This window comes from Phragmites australis, chromosome 18 (assembly GCF_958298935.1).
Source record: "Phragmites australis chromosome 18, lpPhrAust1.1, whole genome shotgun sequence".
In the NCBI taxonomy this organism is placed as follows: domain Eukaryota; kingdom Viridiplantae; phylum Streptophyta; class Magnoliopsida; order Poales; family Poaceae; genus Phragmites; species Phragmites australis.
Genome location: NC_084938.1, coordinates 15,484,240 through 15,499,703, shown reverse-complemented (window position 1 = coordinate 15,499,703; position 15,464 = coordinate 15,484,240). Strand labels below are relative to the sequence as shown.

General features: G+C 43.7%; 3 protein-coding genes across 5 annotated transcripts; all 3 read left to right on the top strand.

The window, feature by feature from the left end:
• Positions 1 to 1,625: 1,625 nt before the first annotated feature.
• Positions 1,626 to 3,251, top strand: LOC133898563 (uncharacterized). The gene is made up of 3 exons (XM_062339272.1): positions 1,626 to 1,793; positions 1,911 to 2,290; positions 2,768 to 3,251. The coding sequence occupies exons 1-3, from the start codon at positions 1,626 to 1,628 to the stop codon at positions 3,249 to 3,251; spliced, it is 1,032 nt and encodes a 343-aa protein (XP_062195256.1).
• A 1,978-nt stretch (positions 3,252 to 5,229) lies between these two features.
• Positions 5,230 to 9,483, top strand: LOC133899130 (uncharacterized). Its single transcript, XM_062340077.1, has 7 exons — positions 5,230 to 5,449; positions 6,395 to 6,463; positions 6,544 to 6,605; positions 6,700 to 6,789; positions 6,869 to 6,993; positions 8,519 to 8,573; positions 9,028 to 9,483. The coding sequence occupies exons 2-7, from the start codon at positions 6,397 to 6,399 to the stop codon at positions 9,226 to 9,228; spliced, it is 600 nt and encodes a 199-aa protein (XP_062196061.1). The 5' UTR covers positions 5,230 to 5,449; positions 6,395 to 6,396; the 3' UTR covers positions 9,229 to 9,483.
• A 1,704-nt stretch (positions 9,484 to 11,187) lies between these two features.
• On the top strand, positions 11,188 to 15,231 carry LOC133899705 (pentatricopeptide repeat-containing protein At1g19720-like). 3 transcript variants are annotated; one of them, XM_062340746.1, is made up of 3 exons: positions 11,188 to 13,981; positions 14,069 to 14,278; positions 14,968 to 15,231. In XM_062340746.1, exon 1 carries the CDS (start codon positions 11,702 to 11,704, stop codon positions 13,778 to 13,780), a length of 2,079 nt encoding a protein of 692 aa, XP_062196730.1. In that variant the 5' UTR covers positions 11,188 to 11,701; the 3' UTR covers positions 13,781 to 13,981; positions 14,069 to 14,278; positions 14,968 to 15,231. The 3 variants fall into 3 exon arrangements, with proteins under 3 accessions (XP_062196730.1, XP_062196731.1, XP_062196729.1); XM_062340747.1 differs by having other exon boundaries at positions 14,056 to 14,262; XM_062340745.1 differs by having other exon boundaries at positions 14,056 to 14,278.
• The last annotated feature ends 233 nt before the right edge of the window (positions 15,232 to 15,464 follow it).

The following is a 15,464-nucleotide window of genomic DNA, read 5'->3' as shown; positions in this document are numbered from 1 at the left end:
TTTGCACGGACGGCGAAACAGACACTACTATACAACACCACATATATAGCATACTATCAGTGCCGGTTCAATAGTAATCAGTACTGAAGATATATCAGTGCCGGTTATTAAACTCTCACGCGCGAACAACAGCTGAGTAGATAAGAACCGGCACTGATAGTCACTATCAGTGCCGATTCTTGGTTGAAACCGATATTGATAGTGACTATATCAGTATCGATTTTAGACACGAACTGGTACTGATACATCAGTACCGGTTCTAGCCACGAACCGCTACTGATGATGGCTACTGTCACAAATCATCTTAAAAAATTCATAACTTTTCCACACGAAGTCGAATAGGGAAAAACCTTATATGAAAATTGTAGTACTCGATGAGATTACAACTTTGTAGTTAATTTTTTTTTAATTTGAGGTCATTTAAATGCCCAAATAATTATAATAAGTTGTAGCAGTGGTCAATGACAGTTCACATTAAAAAATTCATAACTTTTTCACACGATGTCGGATAGGGAAAAACTTTATATGAAAACTGTAGCTCTCGACGAGATCTACAACTTTGTTGTTGATCACTTTTTTATTTAAAATCATTTAGATATCCAAATAGCTATTCAAACATTCAGTCAGAAGATGTCAAAATGATTTATTTTACTACTATATTCACGAACGGACGATAGTTGAGATGGTTAGAAAGGGTATGCGTACGTACAGGCTGTGAGGTTTTGAGTTCGAGTATTGGTTGCCGCATACAAGCGAATATAACATGACTTTGTGAATATTGAGGGTGATCAGGTAGGTAGGCTCTGGTAAAAAAAAAATTTGAAATTTTTTTTAGACCCAACTAAAGGTATGCACACTTGGCCACCGCCTATTGCGCTGCCACTAGTCGAGTGGTCGCCACATGACGCCAAAGAGGTGCCACTGGGATGTCACAACGCTTTGGCGAGCGCCAAACATAGCGGAGCCGTGGCGTCGGTGTGGCAAGAAGCGGATTACATCCATAACAATATAGCGTCGCCATAGTGATGCTATGGGGAATACCACAAGACAGTTGCATATCCTTTTCATTAGCCTTTTAAGAGGAGGGGTCACTTTATGGATTTTTAGGATTAATTCAAATTTGTACTAAATACTAGGATTCGGAACATAATGTCACCAAACAAGACTATGCTTTTACCGAGTCATGTGGCCCGCCCTTTTAACCATGGGGAAATGAAAACGTGTACATATTTCCACGTGTTTCTTCCACTATTCTTTACCCTTCCTCCTCGCGCATGCCAAATAAAGAACAGAGCAGATCTAAAAAAAAGACAGAGCAGATAGGAACACGAACGTTAGCTAATCTGCCATCCTTTTCTGGCCTTAAGAAGATTGCAAACACTACGGACCTTCTTCGATCTCTTGATCGATCCCTTTCATCTCGATCCATCGATCAGATGTTCTGTGCTTTCAAGCTGAGGAGCCTCCTCTTCCTCTGGCGAGCTCTGACGCTGGCGTTGGTCTCGTTCATCTCCCATTTTCTCTGGTGATCGATCAGTTCGGGTGAAGCCGTTGATTCGCCGGTGGGGTTAGACCGTCGTCGTTGTTCCTTGTCATGCATCTTCGTCGCCGGCGGAGGGCCGACGATGGGATCAACGGACTACTATGAGATCCTTAATGTCGACCGGGGCGCCACCGACGACGACCTCCGCAGGGCCTACCGGCGGCTGGCCATGCGTTGGCACCCCGACAAGAACCCCGCCAGCAAGGCAGACGCCGAGGCCAGGTTCAAGGAAATCACCGAGGCATACAACGTACGTCCACGGCGCTTTTATTGTTGCATGAGAAGCAGATTTGCTCAAAAAAATTCTCACTTTTACAATTGATCACACGGCAAATGATCGAATCACTCGCGCGTGTCGATTGATCAGGTGCTCAGCGACGCCGACAAGAGAGCGGTGTACGACCAGTACGGGGAGGAGGGCCTAAGCGGCGCGGTGCCGCAGCCCGGCAGCGCGGACGACATCTTCGCCGAGTTCTTCGGGAGCACGCCGTTCACGTATAGCAACATGACCGGCGGCGGTGCCGGCAACGCGCGCGGCGGCAGGCAGCCGCCGCCGCCGCCACCAGAGTGGGACGGCGGGTTCGGCCGGGCGTACCGCGGCGACCAGAGCGCCAGCGGTGGCGCGGCGTCGACCATGGCGCCGCCACCGCCACCAGTGGAGAGCAGGCTGGCGTGCACCCTGGAGGAGCTGTACGTGGGCGTCACCAAGAAGATGAGGATCTCCCGGAACGTCGTTGACGCCAGCGGGTAAGGTTTCATATATTAGCTTTGCTATGTTCAACATTCAAATGAAATTTGAGATTTCGTGAAAATTATCAACCAGATTAAAAAATGTATCTCAATAAGAGATGAAAAAAGTAGATGGAATTCAGTGTATTTTTTGAAAGATACAAATTCAAATTTCAGCATATATAGGTAAAATGTGTTTAATTCAAATTGATTTATTTATTTTTTCCGAGGTTACGCATAGATCCAGCTGTTTACTAAGTTTTTTCTTTTTTTACTTTTTCGTGATTTTGTTAAGTACTGGAATGCATGTTCAGAGGTATTGAGGATTGTCGTATGTCTAATTGTTTAGAAAATCACACGATTGTTTCGATAATACATTGATTTCAGAGTGTTGTTCTAGAAAATGTGTTGAATTGCAACATTTTTTGGCCACTATTTACTGAACTTTGTTCCAAATTTGATTATTGGTTTGTAAAATCATTGTACGTAACATAGGAGGATGAAGACGGAGTCTGAGATTCTGTCCATCGAGGTGAAGCCGGGGTGGAAGAAGGGCACGAAGATCACGTTCCCGGGCAAGGGAAACCAGCAGTGGAACCAGCTCCCCGCCGACCTGGTCTTCGTCGTCGACGAGAAGCCCCACGCCGTGTACCGCCGCGACGGAAACGACCTGGTGGCCGAGGCCCGGATCACTCTCGCTGAGGCGCTGGGCAGCACGGTCGTAGTCCTCACCGCGCTCGACGGCCGCGAGCTGGCCATGGACGTGGGCGGCTCCGGCGGCGAGGAGGAGGAGGAGGAGGACGCGCCCGTGGTGCGCCCGGGCTACGAGCTGGTGGTGCCGATGGAGGGCATGCCCATGCCGCGCGAGCCCGGCCGGCGCGGCAGCCTCAGGATCCGGTTCGACGTCGTGTTCCCGGAGCGGCTCACGCGCCGCCAGCGCGCGCAGATCAAGCGCGTCCTCGAGAGCGGCAGCGGCTAGCTACCCATATGTGGCTCCGCTGCGAGACGACGGCGTGCTTGTGCTGCATGCGCCTCGAGTTCATCGGCCAAGCTGGTGTACGTCAGTACGTGTATCTGCTGTAACACTACCGTGTTCCATAGGCGCAAGGCCGTATAGGCAACCGTCGGGGCCGTACCGTGGAGTTTTGGGCCCTGTTCTAAAACAAAATTTATACCGTTACATCTATTTTATTTTTCCCTTCCACCAAGGCTTTGTTACGTATGCAATGTTGTAATGATCATCATGTGCAAAATCCAACGACAAAAATTCTAGAGCGTAGACTAGAGATGATCAAATGAGCTTGTCGGGCCGGCCCGGTTACGGCTTGATCTGATAGGTCCGTTAAGATTAACGGGTCATGTCGTGTCGATCCACGTATTGGAGGTGCGGTCCACAGTACGACCCGGGTACTATTACAGTATGGTTGGGTGGCGGGCGGAGCGAGGTGATCGAGCGGTGGGGCGAGGCGACTAGATAGCAGAGGCACGACGACGAGGCAGGGCGTTCAGGCGGCAGGGCAAGGCAGCAGGCCGTGCTCGTGCTAGCCTATCTAAACCGGGTTGTGCCGTGCCGGCATATCTTAGCGAGGCGTCGGCCTAGGCACGGCCCACCTACCCTCGGACCGTGTTGTACTTGGACTGTGCCTACAGTATCGTGTCTCGGACCGGCCTAATTAGCCATATTCAATTGTAGACCAGTTACCTCCATTAGTAAATTATGACTTGTAATACAGGAAAAAACAAATTCATTCATAATGTTGCTATACATAATTGTTAGGTTAAGCTCATTGGTAATCAAACCAAGAGAAATGTTATAAAAAACAGCAGAAAATAATGTATTTATTGTAGAAGCTTGCTGCGGCTAGAAAATAATGATAAAAGATAGCATGAGAAACAAATATTAAGTCATCCCCTTGTTTATATGGACACATATGTATGAGTGTCAATAATTTGAGATGTGTCAAAGAGTTTCTCTCCTCTTAGAAATCTTTCCATTTTTTTCTTATTCAATACCATATACTTCTTAATTTAATGTTTATCAACTCATTCACACACTAATCATAAAATTAGAGGCCCTGATCTAGTTGGGGTATATGCCATCGCTCATCTCGCATACCCCAAGATACAGCCCTGACTAGGGATGCAAATTAATTAATCTAAGTATTCATCGACGCTTATTACTTCAACTAATAATACTAGTTTTCTGAAACATATTTAATTAAAAAATAGTTTTATTAGTTGAATAAAAACGATCGATATGTACTCTTAGTTAATTAATTTGCCCCTCTCGCCCGGGCAGCCTTGCAATGTAATTTGCCGGAAGTTCGACAAGTATACAAGCTCAAAGTCATGTAGCAGTTGTTTGGGTCTGTTCAGGCGTAAATGTCCAACTGTGTAAAACAAAGTGATTCGAAGACGGGGAGGGAGTTTTACATGGGTCCTTGGTGACGGGACAAATATATGGCGGTGTCATTTGGGCAACGCTAACACAAAACAAGAATACGAACCATATATCTCTTTTTAGAATATCGACTATAGGCATGTTTGATTTGCAACACCAAAAACATGGTAATGCGAAAACAAAGATAAAATAATGATGTTTGAAATGCAGCTATACCCATTAGTAGACAATACCAAAACACATGGACGAAAATAGTGTTTGAATTGCAGCTATACTAAAATTTGCCAAAATTGCGTGTGGGCCATGCACGTTATCTAATGTAAAATCACACGACTACAGTTTTGTAATCAGCCGCCTAGTTCTGCCCAAAAAAAAAATATAGAAAAAAAAATCGAAGTATGCGAGCACGGTCGAAACCAGGACGGCCCATCAAGTTGAACAAGATCCCCAGTGCGGCGGAATCAGTATGCTAGCATGACCTCATCATCAAAACCGCACGAATCTACATGCACGACAAACCGACGTCCGGTTTCGCCCCCTCCCCCCACCCCCCCCCGCCTGTCACCAAACCGCCGCAGCGTATATACCACCCTCGTCGCCAGAAATCCTCTCCAAAGTTCACCACTCCCCCCATCCGGCCGGCGCCATCGACCCGGGCGCACCGCACGAGAGGCCGACCACCGAACCCTAGCTCCCCGACCGTCGTCCCGCCGCGAGCTCGCGGGATCGCCCACCGCCGCGCTGCCCCACTCTCCGTCATTCACCGCCTGGATCCGGTAAGCTCTCGCCTCCTCTCCCCTCCCCTCTTCTCGAATCGACGAGGCTTCGGCGGCGCTTGGCCGCGTTGAAGCCCGCGGGGGCTTAAGGTGTAGGATCGCGCGGCTGCTCTCGGTTATTGTTGCCCCCTATTACATCTAGGCTCTAGCGTCGCGGAGGGGTTGCTTTTTGCGTCGGCGGTTCGGTCAGCTGCGAGTGTGCTGGTTGTTGGATTCGATTAGGATGTCGTGGTTCTGTCAGAGCCAGGGCACTGCGGTTTCGTAGTTGGAATTGGCTGCAGTTCTTGCGAATCAGCTTGTTTCGTTGAAGATTTTTTTTTTTTTTACTCCCTTGCCTCGTTGGAGATTTTGATTGAATAGGTTTGTGTTGTTCGTCTGCACCACTTAGTTTCAATTTTTGCGGTGTAAACTTGTTGCTGTCACCGTTGTTAGTATGCAAAAGGGGCTGTTTAGGCTGAAAGAACTGTTGTGCGGGTAAATGATTAGATAGAAGCTAACACCTGCCACCTGGTAATAGTTTCTTTTTCCGGTGTTCCTCATTTAGTCTAGTTGGTCCTTCTTCCAACAAATTTCCTTTCTGGGCATATTTGTTCAGGTCCAGATGTAATGGATTTGTGGTGCTCATTTACCTCAGTTTCATTTCTCATGCTACTTTATCAACTATCGTTATCGTGTATGAAAGTGGTGCCATTAAGGTTATGGTTGTGGTTGTTTTTTTGCTCATAAGAAGTATGCCATTGCTATTGTTTAATTGGACGCAAATATCTTCTTTGGCTCGGACTTGCTATGCTGTGTGTGTGAACTTCTTGCAAGTTTAACTTTTTGCTGATTTTCAGTGCTACCTCTTAGCTGAATGACAAGCTGTATGTTGCACAAGATTGTTATAATTTCTGCTCGGAATCGTGATAGGTTTTCGTACTCTAATTTTTCTATTTGTTCATACAGAGATGGAATCACTGCCAATCACAGCTGAAGCTATTGCTTTTACTGAGAAAAAGATGGACATGACTTTGGGTATGCTTTTTTTATTTAAGGATGTTAATTCATATTTCAAGGTTGATTCAGCTCATGGACTTCCTTATGTGTTTATGCAGAGGATATTATCAAGATGTCAAAGAAAAATAATCCTGGAGGCAAGAAACCCCCTAGACAGCCGGTAAACATATTGATTTGTTCAAGTATTTCATGGTCCTTGCACTTGTTACCACCCAATGGAAGTTTGTTAATCACCCTTCATTTTATTATGACAGATCAAGAAACATCCATTCCAGAATGGCAACTCTAATCAAGGGAATGCCAGGGTTCAACGGTTTATAGAATCTAGATCATCCATAAGACAAGTATGTTGCAGTGCCACTAAGTTAGTGTTTTGCAGCTTGCTTCATGTTGCATTTTTTAATGGTGTTTTTGGGTGTTTAGGGGGTTCTTGCACAAAGGAGGTCAAATCTTGGTGGAAATCAGTTCCCCGCTACAAAGCAGGCTGCAAAGAAGGCTGCTGCTATGCCAATGCACAACAACAGGGCTGTCAGATGGAACAAGCCAAGGTATCAACCAATCTCTGTGCTGCTTCCCCCCCCCCCCCTTTTGTAGCCACACTAATGATTCATCTCAATAAAACATTATGAACAGGTAAACAACAGTTCTCTTATTGCTTATGAGAAGGTTTACTGCATTCAAGGGCTCGCTAAATTTATTGCCTCATGCACCTTGGGTTAGATGGACAGAATGATTATGATGCTGGTGTTTGCATGGAACTGTCTTAACCTCTCTGCTACTGGTATTCCATTGCTATATGCACACACAAGTTTAAAGAACAATCAACTTCATATTCTTGTGGCACAAGGCCTGTTTTTTCGGTTGAACGGCTACAAATATGCACTGAATAAAGTTTAAGTAATCCAGGCCGATCATATTGCATTGCACAGTTACTTCAGAGCCTTAATCCTTCACTACAAGTTTTGGCAGTTGCATTTGTTCTGGTTGAGCTGGTCAAATTTGTGAAACTGCTGGAGCACCCCGGATATGCATCTGCTGTTGCCTGACATTCAATAATGCAATATATGATGTAATCTGTAGCTGTTGGACAAGTGCTCTTTTGGGGTTGGCATTAAGTGTTTGTGAGGGTACTTAATTTTGCTTGTCGTCTTCGTGGTAGGAAGGAGATGTGGTGATCACTAGCATCTCATACCACTGGTCATCCAGATGCTTGGTATGGGTTGAATATGCCTGACATGGAATTGGTTGTGACCATGCTCCTTGGTGCAGATGCTCGACTTTATTTGTTTGCATGAGAGCAGTGTGAATCTACGGTAGTGTCTGCTCACAGGCAAATTTGTGGTATGCTGCTTCCGGGGAGTAAATTATGCTGCTGTTCTTATTTACCAGTTGGTTATATCCATAGTGGCATGCCTTGTTTTGAGCGCCCTCTTAGTGGATTTTACTCACCAAGTCTTGTATGCTTCCCATTGCTCACCTGGTCCCACAAAGATATTTGCAATGCATACCTGCAGTTCAACTGGAAGAGAGTAAATCGTGGTATCTCATGATTTTTCTTGTTAAGAGTTCTCCCAGTATGCTGAGCTGTATGGATGTTATCTTTTCAAGGTCAACTGATGGAATCTCTTTTCATGATTCCTTGTGTGCCCTTGTGTTGGTTCTGGATCAATGGTCGTACTTGTTAATGACGTAACTTGAGTTTATCGGTTCAATCGATTAATAAATCCTGTCAATTGGGACATTGTTGAACCATGTGTGTTCTGATTTGGGTGGAGGTAAACAGTCTAGAATGTTGAGGGCCTTATGAACCAAGAGGATGCACTATATAGTTGCAGTGATCACTTTATTGTTTCTGTTTGATTTTATTTCAAAGCATGGTATGTACACCCTGACTTCACTTAAAGCATATCCTTGTTTGAGGGGGGCATGGTGAGTTTACTTTGCCTCAATATGAAGCACACATGCTCAGAAAACAGTCTGGCTGTTGGTCCTCTGTTGCATATGATTCTTGGTACTTGATGCTTGAGCTAACTCCTGCTCATGTGAGACGCTAATGTTTTTATCTGGATGCAGTGCGAGTACCTTAGTGCAGAGGAGGCCTGTTGGTGATGCTTTTCAGAATGGCAAGGTATGGACTATGCCAAACTTTAGAGTAAATAAGATCAATTGGCTTGTAAAAGTATTTTTTCACCCAGTGTGCTGTATCTGGTGCACAAGTTGTTTTGGATGTAGATGATCATTTCGTTTATCAAATTAGTGACTTTTCGTGGAAAACCATTTTTGTTGTCATCTATCCCTTTTTACTTTAGCGATCTACTCTTATTCATATTGACTATAGTTTTCTTGCATAATTTCATCCACCTTTTTGTAATATTATCCCACTGTCACCTCATTAGAAGCCATAGTAATTTCAAGACCTTGTAAGATTAACGCTATTTCATATTTCATCTTTTTTTTAACAAGTTGCATGATAAATGAAAAAGATCTGATCGTTTAATGTTTGTTGCATTGTTCCTGTCCTTCTGTTAGTTTTCTCATCACAGCTGATAAATAACAATTTGACCTTCTTAATCTACTTCTAGGGCAAGGAGGTGCAGAAGCAGGCACCGAGGACAATGGATGCGCTCTTTGCGCAAATGAAGGTGCAGAGGATGAGGACCATGCCACAGCAGCAGGCAAATCCTGCCCCAGGCCGTCAGTTTAACCAGCAGCGACGTGTTCAGCAGCAGCAGCCTCCTCGGCGAGGCAGAGGATATGGCGGCCGTAATGTTGGTAACCAATGAATTCAACTACAGTTGTGTGCCGCATCAAAGCCCTTCATCTTCGTTGGCTTCTTGGAAGGCAGAAGACCCCTGGAATGCTAACTTGGCTGCGCTTGTTTCTCATATTTTTGTTATAGAAGCTTGTGGACAGAATATTTACTGGAGTTATATGCGGTTCTCTAGTTGCCTGCTTCTGTTTCAGCATGTAATGACCGAAGGAATGTATGGAAATTATTTTGATGCTAGGTTATGCTATCTTATATTTTTTGTATTCAACATTAGCTTGTTTTTTTCTTTTAAAAAGAACTCATCAGCCATTTTCCATCTTTCTAAAACGGAAAGCACCATTATTTTGAGAATGTGAGGTTGACATGCTGGACCTGGGCCACAATGTAAGTGGGCATATTGAATGCTGATGAACCATTTGAACGTGGTGAATCGTTTTCACCAGCTTTTGTGTTGACAAATTATTACTAGGAACGAGAAACATGCATTACATTTGTTTTATGGGCTAAGTCCAATTTTCATCCCATTTGTTTTATGGGTTAAGTCCAATTTTCATCCTTTCCTGCAAAACTTGATATCTAATTCCTCTGCTTGGATGCATGCTTAAAACGTTCTATTGGTACTCTCCTGCAGTCCTGGTTTTATTTTAAAGGAATCTTCCATGTAATCCCATTGTTTCTCCAAATAACCCAGACACGGAATTGCTAACTGTCATTCGAATGAATTTTTCAGGTGGAATGTGGATTTGTAGTTGTATACGGTGACTTCAGATGTGGGTATGTAGTTGTGCTTGGTAAAACTTAAGACAGTCGCTTTCTACATGCATGCTAACCTTTGCTTTCACGTAATATCCGGTTAGATATTTGTTGTCGTATTTGGTTCAATACGTATTCACTCTCATATTCGCGAGTCGCGACCACGCTATCCTTGATTGTATTCATATCTAGCACATAGGGGGTTACCTATATTCTGAGTAAAGCCGACTTGATTACACCTCTAGAGTATCGATGCACCCTACTCCCTCTATTTCTTTTTTACTCATTGTTTTGGATGGTCTCCAAAATACATATTGGTTATTTTTAAACGACGTTTATTTAAGAATAATAGGAACAATTTATAATAAATTGTTTATTTGCCGCTAGAAAGTTTGAAAATCCTCACGTGTCTATAACCAGGTGGGATCTAGAATAATGAGAACACTTTATAATAAATTGTTTATTTGCCGCTAGAAAGTTTGAAAATCCTTGCGTGTTTATGACCAGGTGGGCCGTTTATTTGCTTACTGTCATTTAAGTTCCAATTTCCACTGCTGCTTATGTTAGAAAGTTGGAAATGTTCTCGAAGAACGGTATGTTTTTTTTTTTATTTTGTGATCCTGAGATTTTCTATGAGAGCTTCTGTGATCCTGAGAAGTGAGATCTGTTTTAAGTAGCGTAGCTTAAATTATAGATAAGCATTTGGCATTTTTTCCTTCTAAGAAACGAATCTCATGTTTAAGGGCAAAGCATACGGGCCTCAGTGTCAGTCAGTGTGCTGAAAAAATCACTAAAAACAGAACACAAAGAAAGCAAGATGATAACACGCAAAACCCAACCCTCCCAAACAGAGCCGGTCAAACTGAAAAAAATTAGATGTGAATGATTTATATTTAATAATAGAATCTCATTTTTAATCTCGCATCGGACCGCCGAAATATCAGGATCGGATCTGCTCTAAAAACCTCTCCTTCATCCCTAACTATATTCTCTTTATTTCGTTTCTTTTTATTCTTTTCTCGTTCTCATTCTTTTATTTTTTCTTATCTCCAACCGTTTTTATTCGAAGAGATTTGTGAAAGAAAAAAAAATTACGGTTTAAAAGAAATAACCTTAAAAATCTTTTTATGACAGAAATCGTAAAACAAACTGTTGAAACGTTAAAAAAAAATTCCTTCGGAAAAAAATTCAGATCGGAAATCGTTTCGATGATCTTAACCATTGTGGAGCTCCTCTCTGCTCCTTTACCCTCTCCTCCCCAGAACCCAACAACTCCCACCCCAACCCGTCTCCAGACCCCGCCATGGTCGCCTTCAAGAACCCATCATGGCGTCCGCGCAGGTTCCTCCCCTCCCGCCCCCGCTCCCAGAACCAAGAAGCAGCTCCCACGCTCCTCGCCACAGTATCCGGCCCCCCTTCCAAGAACCACGAACCCACCCGCCCGGTCCTTCTGCTTCCCTGCGCAAAGAACCCATTATCGTCTCGGAGACGAAGTTCATCACTATGCACTCCTGCGCCAGGCGCCTGGGAGACGCCCGCAAGGTGTTCGACGGAATGAGCCTCGGGGACCTGCTCGCCTGGTCCGCCATGATTGGCGCCCACGCCATTAGGGGGATGCACAGCGAGGTCATCGTGCTTACAGTGCGCATGGTAGGCGAAGGGGTCATCCCGGACAGCTTCTTGATTACTCGGGTTCTGCAGGCGTGGCGTACGTGGAGGACCTGGAGTTCGGGATGGCGCTGCATTCCATGGCTATCCGGAGAGGGTTTATGGGAAGGGTGAGGGACGTGCCCGTTGGGAACTCGGTGCTGATGATGTATGTCAAGTGTGGAGAATTGGGGCGTGCGCGTTGGCTGTTTGAGAAGATGGAGCAACGGGACTTGGGCACATGGAACTCCATGATCTTCGGGTGTTGCCGGTCCGGTGAGTGGGAGGAGGCACGGAGGCTGCTCGATGATATGAGGTGCGAAGGTACGGAGCCTGGGGTTGTCACATGGAATACGTTGATTTCGAGCTACGCTAGGTCTGGGGATCTTGATGTGGCCATGGAGCTGCTGGAGCAGATGGAGGAGTCTGGAGTTGCTCCAGATGTTGTCACCTGGACTAGCCTTGTGTCAGGTTTCGTCCACAGCGATAGAGGGGATGAAGCACTTCAGTGGTTCATCCGGATTCGTCTAGCTGGAGTGGAACCAAATGGTATGACGATTGCGAGTGCCATCTCTGCTTGTGCGAGTTTGAAGTTACTGTGTCAGGGAATGGAGCTCCATTGCCACACCATTAAGGTTCGGAGTATTAACAATGTGCTCTCGGGGAACTCCTTGGTTGACATGTATGCAAAATGTGGAGAAATAGTTGCAGCTAGGAGAATATTTAATGAGATACCCGAGAAGGATATCTTCTCCTGGAATTCAATGGTTGCAGGGTATGCACAAGCGGGCTATTGTGGCAAAGCATATGAGCTATTCTGTAAGATGGAGAATGATGGTGTTCGGCGCAATGTGATAACCTGGAATATAATGATCTCAGGATACATACGAAATGGTGATGATGAGAGAGCTTTTGAGCTATTCCAGATGATGGAAAGCTACGGAGTGAAAAGGGATACAGCTTCTTGGAACATACTCATTGCTGGTTCAGTGCATAATGGTCATTTTGATAGAGCCCTAAGAATATTCCGGCAGATGCAATCACTTCTGGTGAGACTGGACTACGTTACAATCCTAAGTATCATTCCAACATTTGCAAACCTAGTTGCTGTTTGGAAAGTACGGGAGATCCATGCCTGTATTTTTCACCACTACTTAGAAATGGATGGCAAAATTGCCAATGCACTTATCAATGCATACTCAAAATCTGGCAATCTTGCTGGTGCATGTGCTGTTTTTGATAGGCACTCGTCAAGGAACATCATTTCTTGGAATTGCATCATTCTTGCACACTTGTTGCATGGTTCTCCAAATGAAGCATTGGATCTCTTCTATCAAATGAAGCAAGAAGGCGTGCTGCCAGATCATACAACTTTGACTGCCGTTATCAAGGCCTATGGTCTCAAGGGAAAGGTATCTGAAGGGAAAGAAATATTTTTTAGTATGAGCTGCGATTACAACATAACTCCAGATTCAGATCATTATGCAGCAATGGTAGATCTTCTTGGCCGCTCAGGGAGACTACAAGAAGCATATGAGCTTATTGATGAGATGCCACTGACACCCAGTTCAGCAGTCTGGGAGGCATTTCTTACTGCAGCAACAATTCATGGAAATGTAAGGCTGGTATACTTGGCTGCAAGAGAGCTGTCAGTGATTGAGCCCAGAGGCCCTAGAATCCAATGGCTGGTTTCCAGTCTGCAAAATCTAACTGGAAAGCTTGTTGATGTGCCAGACATGATGGTACCCAACAAAGGAAGAGAGTTGGATGAGGTTGATAGTTGTTCAGTTGAAATTAAGAACAAGGTCTATTTATTCTCATCTGGTGATAAATTTGTCCTAGAGCATACAGTAGCTGAACTAAAACTGATGATGATTCAGATGGAACTCTCAATGCTGAACAACGGTAATGGAACTCTAGATTTTGAAGATGAAACGGAAGAAATAACTGGAATCCATTGTGAGAAGCTAGCAATTGCTTTTGTGGTTTCTAACTCCCCTGATTCCAGAAGCATACGGATAATAAAAACCGTAAGGATGTGTAGCCATTGTCATACCTTTGCCAAGTTAGCTTCAGAGAAATACAAACGGCAGATACTGATCAAGGATCCAAATTGTTTGCACAAGTTTGAGGGTGGCAAGTGCTCATGTGAAGATTACTGGTGAATACAACTGGCGTAAGTGTACCGGGCAAAAGATGTTGTCATATGCCCATGCTTGAACAGTGTCATGTACAGGAAATAGTATTAATATACACAGCTAACCTCCTGAACAGATTGTGCTCAATTTGTATGATATGCAAGTAGTTGCATTGTCTTAAAAAAAAAATCCACTGATACTAAAGATATCTTCAACATTGGTACAAAAGTAGGTGTTTCCTGCAAACCTTTTTTTCTCTCAGAAATCCATCTTTTAGTGCTGAACAGTTCTCATTCTTGTAGTGTTGGCATTCAGGATATCGTGTCCAAGAATTATGTCCAAACTCGGGATATCCTGTCCAAGAATTGTATCTCCGGATAAAACTCTTTATTACTCTGGTATCAGAAAAGGCAAGCAATTCTGATGATATTCCCAGCTTCAATGCGGCTACTGTGTACGAATTGGGAGAGCAGATCACGTCATGTGGTTACTCAGCACTGCCATGTCAAGTAAAGGAACAGTTTGGTACAAAATATTCAGCGCTGCCTTTTCCTTCTTCGAGCAATGTCTACTGTCCTTAGTTAACATGTTTGATTTTTTTTTTCTTATAATTTGACCGTTTCTTTGAGTACTTCTATGCATTTGATAAAAGAAATTCATTGACACTCTCCAGTAAAATAATTTGTCAAGTATATGAAGCTTGTTAGCATTGGACTGAAGTCATGGAATCCATAAACTTTATCTGGAGTTAATAATTACTTCAATTAGAGTCCTTTTTATGTGCAATTTGCACCTGTAAATTGTGTTCTTTTTTATGAACTATGATATAGCTCTGGCTCACCTTACTAGTGTGTGATAGTAGCTTGTTCGCAAATCGCAAGCATATAGAATGTCTGGAAAGAAGCTTGAGTGCTTGACAAAAATTTGATTGCCTTTCAAAAGAAAATCTCATGTGCTACCTGTATTGAGCTTCTCTTGTAATTCCCACCAAGATTTTGATGTGCTAGGATGGTTTTTGAAAGATTGTCTATAGGATTTCCCTGAAGCAAATTGCCATCGAATTTTCCGCATTTAATTATCCCATGTTGCAGCAGGTCCTGTTTGAATTGTAGCTATTATGGTTTCTAAATTTGGCACATTTTCCCAATATCAATCTGCCGTGCCCCCATGTGATCTTCCCTACTCTGGTGGAATAATTGTGCTAATTCTTGTAGGTTCAGAAGCATGCATGTGGCAAAACATTGAAGAATTATCCTACAAGCGGTCTTCATTTTACAGTGCTGTTGCAAATAGGAAAATCTGACTTAGATTTTTGTAGTACCATTAACCTTAGTGATAGTGAGGCTACAAAAGCTCTTAACTACATTCATTTGGTTCATCCAGTACAGAACCAATACCTTATGCTGTCGATCATTTACCCATCAATTTTGTTAACACAATTTGATAGGAAATTTGGGTTATGTTTGCTCCTTTGCAAATGAGTTCTTGTGGGGCCCCTACCGGCTAAAATTCTACCTGAGGATTTTGCTAACATATGTAGTAACGATTGTAGCTTCAAAAAGAAAAGAAAAAAAAGTTCACTTATGGCAATGGCAATCAGTATTGGAAATAAATACTCACTGTGTATAAAATGTTCTTGCAGAATCTATGGTCCATTTAATAATGCTGCCGACAAAGTCCACTTATATTTTCAACGCATTATCTGTTGTTC

What these genes read in the sequence shown, in the direction of transcription:
- LOC133898563 (XM_062339272.1), top strand. Translation starts at nt 1,626, where the DNA reads ATGGGATCAACGGACTACTATGAGATCCTTAATGTCGACCGGGGCGCC. An exon ending in AAATCACCGAGGCATACAAC is followed by an intron (nt 1,794 to 1,910) that starts GTACGTCCACGG and finishes TCGATTGATCAG; the next exon opens with GTGCTCAGCGACGCCGACAA. An exon ending in AACGTCGTTGACGCCAGCGG is followed by an intron (nt 2,291 to 2,767) that starts GTAAGGTTTCAT and finishes TACGTAACATAG; the next exon opens with GAGGATGAAGACGGAGTCTG.
- LOC133899130 (XM_062340077.1), top strand. Translation starts at nt 6,397, where the DNA reads ATGGAATCACTGCCAATCACAGCTGAAGCTATTGCTTTTACTGAGAAA. An exon ending in AAAGATGGACATGACTTTGG is followed by an intron (nt 6,464 to 6,543) that starts GTATGCTTTTTT and finishes GTGTTTATGCAG; the next exon opens with AGGATATTATCAAGATGTCA. An exon ending in AGAAACCCCCTAGACAGCCG is followed by an intron (nt 6,606 to 6,699) that starts GTAAACATATTG and finishes TTATTATGACAG; the next exon opens with ATCAAGAAACATCCATTCCA.
- LOC133899705 (XM_062340746.1), top strand. Translation starts at nt 11,702, where the DNA reads ATGGCGCTGCATTCCATGGCTATCCGGAGAGGGTTTATGGGAAGGGTG.